Source organism: Salmo salar, chromosome 07 (assembly GCF_965601325.2).
Source record: "Salmo salar chromosome 07, fSalSal1, whole genome shotgun sequence".
Classification (NCBI taxonomy): Eukaryota; Metazoa; Chordata; class Actinopteri; order Salmoniformes; family Salmonidae; genus Salmo; species Salmo salar.
The window spans coordinates 53,112,849-53,128,280 of record NC_138297.1 but is presented as its reverse complement, the minus strand read 5'-3'; the positions used below and the strand labels follow the sequence as shown (position 1 = coordinate 53,128,280).

General features: G+C 43.3%; 2 protein-coding genes across 6 annotated transcripts in view; one reads left to right on the top strand and one right to left on the bottom strand.

The window, feature by feature from the left end:
- Positions 1 to 2,142, top strand: part of LOC106609498 (pleiotrophin-A) — a 39,627-nt gene extending 37,485 nt beyond the window's left edge. For all 3 annotated transcript variants that reach the window (XM_014208377.3, XM_082977759.1, XM_082977760.1), the window contains exon 5: positions 1,328 to 2,142. In XM_014208377.3, coding sequence (XP_014063852.1) covers positions 1,328 to 1,383 — 56 coding nt within the window. In that variant the 3' untranslated portion in view covers positions 1,384 to 2,142. The remainder of the gene's footprint in view (positions 1 to 1,327) is intronic.
- Positions 2,143 to 11,051: 8,909 nt separating this feature from the next.
- The window catches only part of LOC106609497 (muscarinic acetylcholine receptor M2-like), an 84,150-nt gene continuing 79,769 nt past the window's right edge, over positions 11,052 to 15,432 (bottom strand). For all 3 annotated transcript variants that reach the window (XM_082977758.1, XM_014208372.3, XM_014208375.3), the window contains one exon: positions 11,052 to 12,647. In XM_082977758.1, the coding sequence (XP_082833884.1) occupies positions 11,066 to 12,583 (1,518 nt within the window). In that variant the 5' untranslated portion in view covers positions 12,584 to 12,647 and the 3' untranslated portion in view covers positions 11,052 to 11,065. The remainder of the gene's footprint in view (positions 12,648 to 15,432) is intronic.

Sequence of the window (15,432 nt, the reverse complement as noted above, 5' to 3'; positions counted from 1 at the left end):
CATGTGCTGTAAATTTAAATCCAGTTTGAATCGTTCTAATATGTTGTAGTGGAGCGGCAACGTACAGTAGTATTGATGGAGTGTTTAAATGTTTTATGTTGAGGACGTTTTTTTCGCAGATTAGCTGGAGAGGGTGGCTTTCATCAACAAACTGACGTGGGAGGACCTTAAATTAGTGGCAGGTGGGAACTTGCTTTAGATCAGGTACAAAACAAACAGGTGTTGATTAGCCAGTTGACATTCTCGTCTGTTACCGCCCACCAACAACATCCCACCCTGTAATCTACAATGATAGGAGCTCCTGGGGGAAACAGACTTTAGATGAGTCCTGCCTTTTCCTTGTTGTTTACTTTCCCCCTCACGCGCTTCTAAACGCAGACAGACATGCAGACATGCAGACACGCGAACAGGCAGACAGGCAAGCAGACAGATAGATAGATAGACAGATAGGCAGGCGGACAGACTAGCAGACAGACACACAGACAGATAGACAGGCAGGCGGACAGACAGGCAGGCAAACAAGCAGACAGACAGACAGATTAGACAGACAGATAAACAGACAGTCAGACAAGCAGACAGGAAGGCAGATAGACAAGCAGCCAGATAGACGGATGGACGGATGGACGGATGGACGGATAGATAGATAGATAGATAGATAGATAGATAGATAGATAGATAGATAGATAGATAGATAGATAGATAGATAGATAGATAGATAGATAGATAGATAGATAGATAGATAGATAGATAGATAGATAGATAGATAGATAGATAGATAGATAGATAGATAGATAGATAGATAGATAGATAGATAGATAGATAGATAGATAGATAGATAGATAGATAGATAGATAGATAGATAGATAGATAGCAGAATATATGTATGGCGAGTGGGGTATGTTGCTCCTGTTCATCAGACCAGAGACAGGGGTATGGACTGTGGTTCCTGCCATGGCTGTCAGGTACTAAAGCCACTCTTGTGGGACGATGATTAAGCACTTTCATGTTTGTCCACATGCACAGTAAACCTGCAATCCTCAGGCCAGCGGTAGGATTAACAACACACCCAGTGAGTGAGTGAGACAGGAGCTTGAAGTGGAGTGCCAGTTAAGGCTCAAATAAAAATATCAAAAGATATTCACTGTTTGAAGACCAATAACAAGTTCCACTAAAACCCAAATGGTTGATTATATCTGAAAAACTGGCAAATTCACTTTTCATGGAAGACTGTCCGAAAGGCAGGTTATGATCTTCAAAAACATTCTGACTGCAGGGTAAGTAACAGTGTGGATGTCGATTCTAACCTGATGCCCACCTGTTCCTGCAGATGCCAAGAAGCCGAAACGGGATGGGAAGAAGAGGGAGCGCACTCCGATGGACTAGTGGTGCATCATGGGAATCAGGAAGTGGAAGTTGATGCTTATACTGCCCTATCTCAACATGGTTCCTATTTGTTTGTCCTGTAGGTTTATAGGGGCCTGTAGCAGCTACACAACAAAGAGTTGGATAGAAGTGATAAAATGTATTTCTTTCCAAATTTCTCATATGAATTTCTTGTAGGGGATTTAATACTCTGCGTAAATAATACAAATTAAGCATTTCTTACTAAAATGCTTACCGTAACATTTTTCAGGGTCATTTTTGGAAAATCTAAATAAATTTGATTTTTGTTCATATTACATAACATCCATTTTGTTTGAGGTGACACAATTATTCTCACTCAAATAAAAAATCCTTTCTTGCATGTCTTGATTTAAAGCAGCTTAAAGTTAAAACCTCATGTCTTTACTGTGGTTTTAAAGGTTATTTTGCTGGTAAAAAAAATTCGAACAATTTTTGAGGGCATACATTAATAAGAAACATAAGTACTCATTGATGTGAAGGAAATTCCTTTTCTAATGTTATCTACAGTGAAAGATGTAAACTATTGTCAGATGACTGTATAAATTAGCTACTGTACTGTACAGTTGTTAGTGTGTAAGAGGTTGTGTCCAGTATTAGTTCTGGTCCTCCTGCTATTATACCTCACTTTGTAGTTCCCCCGCTCTCCAGGTGAACTCTGAGTAAAACTGTTATTGTAGTTTACAACTGGAGTTGACCTGTCCTAATTATCGACTACATTAAAAAAAACAAAGTTTGAAATGATGTCCAAATATGTGTGATGTTTACTCACCCTGATTGAAGTAATTGCATGTCCATATGAAATTATGGAGGCGTAATATGAAAGCTAAATAAAAACCTAATGTGCGTAATTTCCAATTCCGACCAAACAAGTGATACATTTCTCCACACCACTATCATTTCAATAATCTGGACACAAAATGCCATGAAACATTTTTCGTACATTTTATTTGAATTGATTTAAAAAATGAATATGCCACCATAAATCCACTGAATATGGTTAATATTTTACAGCTTCATAAGTGAGTGGCCAATGATATTAACACTCAGCTTCATTGTCCAGAACTATTAAACAATCAACTAATGGCGCAAAAGAAATCATGAACATTATTACTGTACATTAGGGGTGAGGGAGTATCATATTAGGATAAGGGAGGGTGAGAAGGGAAGGGAAGGGAACATTCAGATAGCTATTAAACATGTGTAGACCTATGTATATTTCAACTGTATCTCATCCAAATGACATATAATGTATACTATAGAGATATATACAATTCAAATAATACGTTTTTAACAGACAATATATCGACCGTATTAGGAGCCGTGAGCCACAGTGGATGAGAGCACAATGATTCGATTTACATACTGACGCAACTGAAAAATGAACACCCTGTACACTCGTAAGAAAAAAAAGGAGCTATCTAGAACCTTAAAGGGTTCTTCGGCTGTCCCCATAGGATAACCCTTTTAAGAACTCGTTTTGGTTCCAAGTAGAACCCTTTTGGTTCCAGATAGAGCCCTTTTGGGTTTCATGTAGGACCCTTTCCGCAGAGGGTTCTATGTGGAACCAAAAAGGGTCCTCCCTGGAACCAAAAAGGGTTCTCCTATGGGGACAGCTGAAGAACCCTTTTGGAAGAGTGTACACTGCTGTATATACATTTTCCACAATATAAGTTTTTATCATTTGTATTCCGTTTGTCCATTTGAAGAGATATTTCAGTGAAGTCACACCTACAATGGTTCAACATGGTTCATTCCCTCAAGACAAGACAAGACTTTGTTTCAATAACAATTCCCCCGATATCTGGAAGAAGTCCAGATGTTTCCAATACTACACTGCATGTTGTAGCAGCTGGCCTCATAGTTTCTCCCTACGGTCAGTCTGTGTCCCTTTTTGCTCATCACTCACTTACAAGTTGAGACAAAATGGATGCCGAACACACATCCCTCTTGGCTGATCATCAGCACTTCATTGTTTGTAAGTAATGGATTTTTTTCCTCTGCAGATTCAACAGGTTACCACTTGATTCTCCTCTTCGACTGATCGTCAATCTCACAAAGCCCAAACATGGGACAGAGTAAAAAAAAAAGAAAAGTGGGACAGTTGAGTGTACTTTAGTTCAGTTTTAAATGTCACACGGCAGTGGTCCGTTCTCTCAGAATTGCATTTGTTTTCTCATTCACTTAACGATGATTCTTTCTTTCCCACCATAATATTGTCACTCCAATAAACACATGTTCCATCTGGATGTAGTACTCATCTAACACATACTGATACACTGTTCAATTCTAGATTTTGTACAACAATATAATAGATATAGCTTTATAAAACGTGATACAAAATGTACACTATGATGATCATATGTGTTTAGGCAAAAATAAATGTTTGTCTTGTATTTTTATCTTTCAGTGTGTCTTTGGAAGCCACTTGCTTTTGAGACACTTTTCAAACAGGGACTGTGAGGTGAGGACAGAAACAACATTGTTTGTTGAATCCTTTAGTGTTTCTTGCCCCCCTGAATGCAATGTGTGGCTTGTGTTTCTATGGGGTTGTCTTTATTTACAGATGCCACTTGGTGCTTTGACATGCTAAGGGTCTCTTATAGAGCAGAGCAAAGCAAAGCAAAGCAAAGCAAAGCACACACACACACACACACACACACACACACACACACACACACACACACACACACACACACACACACACACACACACACAGACAGACACACAGACAGACAGACAGACAGACAGACAGACAGACAGACAGACAGACAGACAGACAGACAGACAGACAGACAGACAGACAGACAGACAGACAGACAGACAGACAGACAGACAGACAGACAGACAGACAGACAGACAGACAGACAGACAGACAGAGGCATCATGCCCATAGAGGCAGGTGCCCCCCTCAGATTTGTCCTGTTTAATTAATATATAGTATATATGTGTGTGTGTGTTGTTGTCGTTGTTTTCTCTGTAATACAACTAGCCACTTAGCAATTTTATAAAGTTGGTTTTACCTAGCCCAGATAGGTTCCCAATCTCCCGACCGCATAAGTAACTAACATGAAGCCATTTCAGGCTATCAAGTTAGAGTAGCTAGCTTGTCTAACTATGTTAGCTGGCATGCCTGCTGGCAAGGTTGGTAGGCTTTAGAAAAGCAAGCATTAACTAAATGTACTGAATAAGACTCACATTCCTTTCAATCTTTTACCCAGATTTTAGCAGAGATGCAGAGAAACATATTTAGTTTCTTTATAATAAGAACCACCAGTCAGGAGGATACAGACAGATCAAGAGGTATGCTTAGATATGCCGAAAAATAGACACATTTTCACATATAATTAAGCATAATGATTATGTCTCTAATTTGCAGAAAAAAGCTGTTTCAGGTGTTTGAAAAATGCCAAATTAGCCCCCCTCAGGACCACCCCCCAGCCATCTTCACATACATATTTGGGGTGCATGACATCCCTGCGCGCGCACACACACAGACGCACACGCACACACACACACACACACACACACACACACACACACACACACACACACACACACACACACACACACACACACACACACACACACACACACACACACGTGTTAAAGTACCCTCTAAACCTCCAGGGATGAATTAGATACATGTTTTCCCCCTTTTACAAAACCTATGCCTTCCACAACCACAAGGAAGAAGGAGAAAATATTTCAGACTTTAGATGATCTTGTGCTTTTCTACATCTATGACTGTCACCTTAAATTGCACCACCATCTAACAAAGATTTCATCACCTGAAAATATAAAACATCCATTTAAATATCAATGAGCAATTATAAGAATGGGTAATAAGTAATAAGGCACTTCAAATTGCTCAGTATACAATGTGGCGATATATTTCTCTGTTCAGATACACTACACATACCACATCGCCTTGGAAACACGGCTATAAGTGGCAGAAGTAGCCCAACTATCTCAACTAGAAACAGAGACTCAGGATGTTCCCATCCCAATGGGTACTAACCCTCTGCTCAAGAACAGACCAAACAACACAGTAACAATCTGAATAAATACGCTTTCACACATTTCTCAAGTACACTATCAAAACATCACAATTCTAGCTAACTAACTACTAAACCAAAAAATCCCCCAACATTTAATCAATCACAATCAAACATTTAGGGAAAAATACATCTCCCTAAAAAGGTTTAGCCCTTTGAAACAAGCCGTGTGAAGAGGAGCCCAGCTAGCTCAGACGGCACATGATGATCTGTTGACGCCATGGAGACAATTTTTATGTGATGAAGGGGAAATATACCAGTGGAATGAGGCTCTTTGTACGTCGACAGGTGAATCCACTCAATGAGAAATACACCCCCCCACATGGACAGAGAGCTATGTCCTGTTGTTACAGTATGGTAATAAAAAGTCTAGCCAAAATCCATCTGAGAGTTACTGTACTCCATCCCTTTGTTTCCATCATTCTCTAGACTATACAGTAACGTGTGATTCCTGAAGGACGCATTATTTATTTTGTGGAAACCTTTGGCTGACCCTGTCTGAAATGGCTGACAGTATCCAAACATGGTACCTAAGATGTGAGAGCCTGTTGTGTATCCTGTGGATGACAGGCCGCCTCTCTGCAACTGTGACTACAAATGTGGGCTTATCGGACCGTACAAAGTGGACAGCGCAGGATTTCTGTTAGTCAAACAATATGCTGTTGACGGGTGAGGAGTGCTAAAGGGGTGTGAGCTTTCCACTGTGTCTGAAAGCAGCTGAAAGAGCATTCCACTGAGACTCAGTGAGTGACAGCCATCTTGTCTGGGGACCCTGTCCCTCGATTGGTGATAAATGGCTGTCACTTTCCATCAAACACCCGGATAACTGTTCTCAAAAAAGACCCAGACCACCAGTTGTGTTGGAGAGCACTTACTATCCTGCTGGTATCACTCAAACAGCAGCTTAGCCTGAGCTGAATCAGACGTTCCGTTCTGGGAAGCTAGGAGGCTCTTAGCAACACCAACCACTGAGACGTGTGACAGATGACACCCAGACATGGGTCCACTTATCAACCTGACGGATGGCTGGATTGTAAACTTGGATGGATGCCTCGCGCACACTGCTGGGCTCGGGCACACTGCTGGGCTCGCGCACACTGCTGGGCTCGCGCACACTGCTGGGCTCGCGCACACTGCTGGGCTCGCGCACACAGCTGGGCTCGGGCAGTCGAACAGATCGACTGAATTATAGGTGCCAGGCTTCCAGAGGATAACCTGCATTTAAATAAGGAAGATTTCAAGGATTCAGAGGATCTTCATCCTCTTCCACTTACTTTGCCATCACATTTCCATTAAAAGCAGAATTTGTTAATAATTACTCATGACCTAAATGTTGTGTTATTTTGACGCCTCTAGTGAATTTTTCAGTAGGTTGCGTTGTCTTTTATCTTTATAATATTGGGGGCGATGTTAGTCATAACAATGTCATTAAGGGGGAGGAGACACTGGGGGACAATGTCAGAGAGAGAGAGAGCGAGAGAGAGCGAGAGAGAGCGAGAGAGAGAGCGAGAGAGAGAGCGAGAGAGAGAGCGAGAGAGAGAGCGAGAGAGAGAGCGAGAGAGAGCGAGAGACAGAGAGAGAGCGAGAGAGAGAGGGAAAGAGAGCGAGAGAGATAGATAGATAGATAGATAGACAGACAGACAGACAGACAGACAGACAGACAGACAGACAGACAGACAGACAGACAGACAGACAGACAGACAGACAGACAGACAGACAGACAGACAGACAGACAGACAGACAGACAGACAGACAGACAGACAGACAGACAGACAGACAGACAGACAGACAGATAGATAGATAGATAGATAGATAGATGTAAATATGATGTTCCTTATGTTTCACGGGCCTTTAAACAATGCCCTGATATAGGGGACGTCACAGTCACACATAACGGGATCAGGAGCAAGTGGTACACTAAGTGGGACGGGAGGGGAGGGGCTGTGTAAACCGAGCGCGTAACGGCCAATCTTTAATCTCCAGTAGGTGTTCCACATCATTTTATAATCTGATCAGGCTCATGGTGAGTTTCCATTAAAGGCCTGTCCCATATCTCTCTTTAAGGAGACTGCCTTAAGGGGCTGCTCAATGCTGGTGTCATTTTCTGTTAAGCCCCCTAGCAACCAACGTGGCGACCATCCCATGGCTGCTTTATGTTCATTACTTAAATTGGAATACATTAGCATGTCAGAGATAAATGGACTGTGTTGGAGATCAGCATACGGTGTGGACGAAATGTATGGACACAAACAGTATGGCACAAAAACATGGGAATTCTAGTGTCGTATTATTTCTAACGTCCTTAGACTGTGATCTCATTAAAACACACGGACATAAACAATACATATGACTTCATCTATATTCATGTGATGAAACACACACACACACACACACACACACACACACACACACACACACACACACACACACACACACACACACACACACACACACACACACACACACACACACACACACACACACACACTCACACAGTATTGTACAGCTAACCTTGTGGGGACACACAATTCAGTCCCATTCAAAATCTTATTTTCCCTAACCCCTAACCCTAAACCTAAAACTAACCCTAACCCATACTCTTATCCTAACCCTAACCCTAACCTTAACACAAAAACCTAGCCTTAACTCTAACCCTAGCTCCTAACCCTAACATGCTGACCACACCGCTCGCGTTGCATGCGCTCGTTGCAAAATACATTTAAACATACATGTTATTGAATTATTGCACACCGCACTGCTCGCACGCGCTAACGAGCGTCTGCGTTGCCAAGTGCTAAAATAGAAGTCAGTTCTATTTGTGATGCTGAACGCGGTGCAAGTCCTTCCTCTCCCATCTCCTCATTGTTTTATAGAAGCAGATACCCATGTGCCATCTCCTCATTGGTTATACCCACGTGGGTGATTGAAAGATGAACTGAGTTCGGTCGGTCGTCGTGGTAACTATATAAACTACATAAAGTCCAAAGAAGACAAAGCCTGGAAGGAGGAGAGATGACTAGAAACGATTCAGTTGACCATTTTATGTGTGGATTAATTGTCGAAGTAGAGGATCTTGTGCATTTCAGGTAAAATAACAACTCAACGTTTATATCCCAGGACAAATTAGCTAGCAACAGCAAGCTAGCTAAATAGGGCAAATTAGCTAGCAACTGCAAGCTAGCTAGCTAAATTGCCATAAATTATTAATACTATTTGACCTGTCACCAAATAAAAATAATTGGTTCAGAGTTTATTTTGATATTTTAACCTGCGTGTCGTGATCGCGCTTGGGGGCACAAAATCATTTTGCGCACGATGGCGCACTCGTGCGGCCGGTTAGGGTATGGTGTAACCCTGGCTACTAACCCTAACCCTTAACATCATTCTAACCCTAACACTAATTCTAACCTTAACCCTAAACCCCCTAGAAATAGCATTTGACCTCGTGGGGACTAACAAAATGTCCCCAGTTGTTCAAATTTTTGTTTGTTTACTAATGGTTAAACACACACACACACGCACACACGCACACACGCACACACACACACACACACACACACACACACACACACACACACACACACACACACACACACACACACACACACACACACACACACACACACACACACACACACACACACACACACACACAGATGTAGATGAATTAGTACATCTAACATCGAGTAGCCCTTATAATTCACAAGGCCATGGCCTGTGATTATTGGTATTTAACCCCATTCCGGAGTAACAACAGAAACATGCACTGAAATAACCTCTAAATCTCCATGATATGACACTCTTTCAATCACTCTACAACCTTGGTAACCCCTACTCAACCACCTCTGATGACAGCAAGACAAAAATACAATCATTTTCAATCTTTCTCTTCATTATCAGTCAGGACTGACATACAACAGGTGGGTGGCTCTTGTTACAGGCTGTAACATCTGCAACATAGCGGGATCAAATTATGTTGAAAATCCAATCTCAGAGGAATATCCAACTCACCCCTGGAAAAGCACAAGATCCCTTCCTGTATAATTGAATAGGCTTTGGCTCCAAGCCCCTGCCAACTGCTACACTCTGAATGTATTTACAAGCTCCAAGCATCAATACACTTTTAGAAAACAGGCTCCAAAAGGGTTCTGAAGCTGTCCCCATAGGAGAACCATTTTTTGGATCCAGGTAGAACCCTTTTTGTTTACAGGTAGAACTCTTTTGGGTTCCATGTAGATCTCTCTGTGGAAAGGGTTCTACATGGAAGGCAAAAGAGTTCTACTGGATCCAAAAGGGTTCTACCTGGAACCAAAAGGGTTTCTTCAAAGGGTTCTCCTACGGTGACAGCCAAATAACCCTTTTTGGTTCTAGATAGCACCTTTTTTTCTAAGAGTGTAGACTATCTGCCCAAAAAAATATCTTAATATACAATCAAATAAACGTCAAACTCTTCATGTAATTAATTGTAAGAGATCAAATCGCCGATCATCTAAAATGATGTGGAAAACGAATAGCAAGCTAAATAATGTAACTGAACAATGCCTTTTTAGACAATGCCTTATCTATTTATTTGTTTACTCATGACCTTTTTTCAAAACAAGTTTCCTAACCTCAGTCCTACGTTGTGGTGAGAGGTGACCCTGGCCAGGCCTGGTCTCTGTCCTGCTATGCCCTTCAGGGGCCACTTATGGTCCATCCCTGGAGATAGGAGGGCTCCCAGCCATGTTACTCAGTCGTATATGAACATGTCAGAGAGGCAGTTTAGACAAGCTGCTCTGCTTTGTGTGCCGCCAACACAGAGTGCCACCGGCATACAGATAACAGTTTGTAGTATGTACTGTATGTCCTTGTGCTGTCTTTACTGGCGGACATCTCCACTGAAACTGTGTGATGGATCATTCTGTCACGCTCAGACAGATGCACACACACACACACACACACACACACACACACACACACACACACACACACACACACACACACACACACACACACACACAAACACACACACACACACACACACACACACACACACACACACACACACACACACACACACACACACACACACATATTTTGCGTATACATTGATATATACAGGTTTCGTTTTTTTTTACACTGAATTTCAAACGGGAAGTATGTGAATTCAGTCAGCCCTATTTTCCCTTAGAATTCGTCTTGTGCAGTGCAGAGCTCTCTATCCAACTGTCCTTTTCATGTTCGGTCTATTTGTTCTCCTGGCTGTGCGCTTCTTTGTAAGTCTTATGTCTCAACAGTTGCATCACAAATCTCATTCATCAGAGCCAAACCCAACATGGCTGCAGGATACATGTTCTCTTATGAGCCGTAGAGTAAAAACAAAGGAAAGGGACCACATCATAAACCTCTCTCTCTCTCTCTCTCTCTCTCTCTCTCTCTTTCTCTATCTCTCTCTCTCTCTCTCTCTCTCTCACACACACACACACACACACACACACACACACACACACACACACACACACACACACACACACACACACACACACACACACACACACACACACACACACACACACACACACACACACACACACACACACACACACACCGCACACTCGCATCCATATTCATCTAGCTGACCTAATGTTTTTGTATTGGCAGAGGAGGAGATGTTTGAATGTCTTTTTGAAAGTGACATTGCAGAGGGCATAGCAGGCGGGGTTGATGGTGCTGTTGATGTAGCACAGCCAGTAGCCGATAGTCCAGACCGTGCTGGGGATGCAGCTGGAGCAGAAGGTGTTGATGAGCACCATGACATTGTAAGGGGTCCAGGTGGCCACAAAGGCCACCAGGATGGCCATGATGGTACGGGTCACCTTCTTCTCCCGAGACGGTGGTGCTTTCTTCTTCTTGGGCGGCTGCTTGGTCATCTTCACAATTTTCCGTGCCACGTGGTTCTGCTTTTCCGTGGCGGGGACGATCTCCACCGTGGCGTTGGAGGGTGTGTAGCAGTCCCCCTTGGGAGACTTGGTCTTAATCTTGATGCAGGTGAGTTTGGAGCCGCCTGCCTTGGCCCGGTGGCGGGTTGGCTGCTGAACGAGCTCGGCGTTGCAGTTTGCTCTGGATGGCACCGCCTCTTCTTCTTTGTGGTTGGATGCAGCTGCACTGCCAGATGTCGAGTCGTTGGAGCTCTCTTTCTCCTCTCCGTGGGCACAGTTCTCCCTACCCCTATCCACGCCCTCCATCTCCCCATCTCCACCCGTGGTGGACGGGCCCTTGCCGTTCTGCAGTTTACCGTCGTGCTGGTTGGCCACGTCATCTGTGGCTTCGATCCTGCCCTGCTCTGTGTCCTCTGCTGTCACGTTGTTGTTGATGGGCTTGGCAGAATTACTGCACCTTGCCTGCTCGTGGGACAGGGCCTCTGGGTTGGGCCCTGACGGCTTCCTGGTCTCCTTCTTCACCCGGCTTTTACTGGCTATAGAGATCTGTATGTAGAGAATGACCATAATGATAACGGGCAGGTAGAAGGCTGCGATGGCCGTGCCGAAGGTGACTGCTGCATTAGAGAAGAACTGAATGTAACACTCCCTCTCAGGCACTGTCCGCCCGCCCACGATGAACTGCCAGAAAAGGATGGCCGGGGCCCACAGAATGAAGGACAGGACCCAGGCAGCAGCAATCATCATCCCTGCCATCTTGGTGGTCCTTTTGACAGGGTAGCTGAGAGGCTTTGTGACACAGAAGTATCTGTCAAAACTGATGATGAGTAGGTTCATGACAGATGCGTTACTCACGACATAGTCCAAGGCTAGCCACAGATCACACACCACAGGTCCTAAGGGCCAGTAGCCAATCACTATGTATACTGTGTACAAGTTCATGGAACATAGCCCGATGATTAGGTCAGCACATGCAAGGCTGAATAAAAAGTAGTTGTTGACAGTCTGTAGGTTCCTATTGACCTTAATGGAAAGCATGACCAGGATATTTCCAATAACAGTGACCAGGCTGAGGGACCCAGCCACCAATACGATGAACACCACCTCCACAGTCTTGTATGGGCTTTCGGGTTCAATGACAGGCCCTGCGTCAGTGCCTTCTGAGGCATTCCAGTAGGTGAAGCTGGTGAAATTGAACATCTCCATTGCATCTGGTCTTGGGGATGTTCTTTTATTCAGTTGGAGTTCAGGCTTTGAATCGCCTTTGCACCTATGGAGGGAAACAGAGGAAAACAATGGATTAGATAATTAAGTAGCCTACACTCATCCATCAAAATTCGAATTTGGGGAAACTACTGAAACTTCTGAAAAGTAGGGCTACTTCCACACATATAACATCATTATCATGTATCTTTATTTAACAATAATGAATGTGTGCGACAAGGTGATTAGCGGAGATGTGCTAAGAAAACAAACGACGAGGACTAGGCCTGTCAAGTTAAAACAAGACAGTTGACAACTTGCTGGTGGTATACTGCTGTTGAAAACAGGCCTGGTAAACAAAAACTATTGTAGCCGACATGGGAGGAGATACTTTCAACAGGACAACGAGACAACCAGAAGTTGGAGAGGAAGCCACATACTGACAACAGTTACAAGAGAAGACCCTTTTTGTCTCAACAAAAGAAAACAACACCGCAAATGAGATGTATTTCCTCCTGTTGTTTACAAAAAAGCAATTGAATTGACAGACCAAAACATTTCTCTCTTGTGTTGTGTTAGGTTATCCTACATGCAACAACATCTATTACTGGTAGGCGGTGATTCAGTGTAGGCCTAACAGGGCCATGCGGACCTAGCAGGAGCTCCCCACATCTACAGCAGCAATACACTCTCTCACTATGCTGTTCCTTCCACCATTTCACTTGATGTTTTCACCCTGTACCTGATGAGCCACGTGTGTTTCAGGCAGGTAGGAGCTGGTAGTATTATATCCAGCTGTTTGGGGAATGGCTCTGCAGCTCAAAGAAAAGACACATTGATCCATGTGTTTTCAGGCCCCTAGTATTTTACCTTGTTTTGTGGCCTGTAGTCTATCCTTTTAGCCTGCCTCAGACCAAGCTACCAGTCTCACGGTGAAGTGTTTGGAGGGAACATGCTCTCAGAGGGAGGCTCTGCACGTTTCCTACATCTCTGACAGTTTAATAATGGTTTAATAATGGCGATCTCATTTGGTGTACAGCATCTTGTCTCTGAGTAATTTGTCACTTTGAGTAGTTGTTTTGTGATACTGGATGGTTCAGGGACCTGTTTGACTGTCACCATGCACAATTGGTTGATGTGAATGGGACTTAATGAGGAGGTATTGGCTGTCAGCTCACTAACTGACACTGAACAACTCCTTCTATCTTAGGTCCTGCTTTTAGGCTTATGCCCCTTAACAGTTGAACACAGCCTCTGAATAACTAGCGATACAGTAATTTACTTATCTGCTCTGACAGAAATCCCTAATCTAAGCATTAGGTACAGAGCTAAGCTGGACTAATCCCCATCAAATGTTTAAGTCCACCAATTTATATGTTAAAACATCCAACAATACAAACAGGACACACTTGTGGCTCACTAGAGAGAAATGGATTAGAGAAAGGAAGTGGATGATTCAGTGAGGAGAGACTGAGGATGGGGGAGTCAGAAGGTCCCTCGGCACATCTTTGTCCACCTCCAGCTAACATAAGCCTCGTCCTACACCTGAAATCTCTGCCATAACAGCCAACGCTTTGCCCTTCCGGAATCAAACAGAGACAGTCACAAATCCCCTCTCTGTAGAACCATGGCACATAAATGTTGCTTAAGGGCCTCTAGAGAAAGTCTTCTTCTAAATGTCTCCTCACCTTGTCATGGTGACATCACCCTGCTGAAGACATTGCATTCACCCTCTAGGGAGCCCAGCCAGTCAGTATTTGACATTTCCCTTGAGAGGATGGGACACAGATGCCTCATGCCCGATCCGGGGCTGCAGTCTGCTTACTCATTTGACTAAATGGGTAACACTTTATTTGTAGATGCTCTACGGACTATCAGTAACATTTCAACTAACAATCTACTAACCCCAACCCTAGCCCTAACCCTAACCGTAACCCTTATCCTAACCCTAAACTTAAGCCTTACCTTAACCCTTATTTTAAACCTAACCTTAACCTTAACCCTAACCCTAACCTTAGCAAGCAGTTGCTTATCAACAGATAATTTGTTGATAGTATGACCATTTGTAAAGTATCCGGACTATCCAAATCAAATGTGACCTAGATGGTGTTCAACAAGTACTATTTATTTTCTCTCTAAAAGGTAGGGGTCAAAATCATTGACACCGCTAAAGATTCTTATAAATAAAGTAGTCAAAAGTTGAGTATTTTGTCCCATGTTCATAGCGCATAATGACTACATCAAGCTTGCGACTACAAACTTGTTGGATGCCTTTGCAGTTTGATTTGGTTGTTTCAGATTATTTTGTGTCCAATAGATATTAATGGTAAATAATGTATTGTGTCATTTTGGAGTCACTTTTATTGTAAATAAGAATAGAATATGTTTCTAAACACTGCTACATGAATGTGGATGCTACCATGATTATGGATAATCCTGTGAATAATGATGAGTGAGAAAGTTACAGAGGGTCAAAGATCATACCCCCAAGACTTGCGTCTTGCCCAACTCACGCCTCCCCCTTGAGCTTAATGAGCTGGCCTAGGTTATCCCTGCTTCAAGCCTATTACCCACAGGCATTGCCCTTCCAGCCCAGTCCCGATCCCAGCAACCCACTGATACCAGTGGCGTAGAGCTCGGCGGCCGACAGCTGGAGTGGAAGAAACCTTTTTATTAAAAACCACTCAGTGGGGTGTCCAGCTCAGGGGTAGGGCGACCCGTAGTTCATCAGACTCTCCCAGGACTATAAGACCAGGGAAACTATAAGACCAGCGAAACTATAAGACCAGCGAAACTATAAGACCAGGGAAACTATAAGACCAGCGAAACTATAAGACCAGCGAAACTATAAG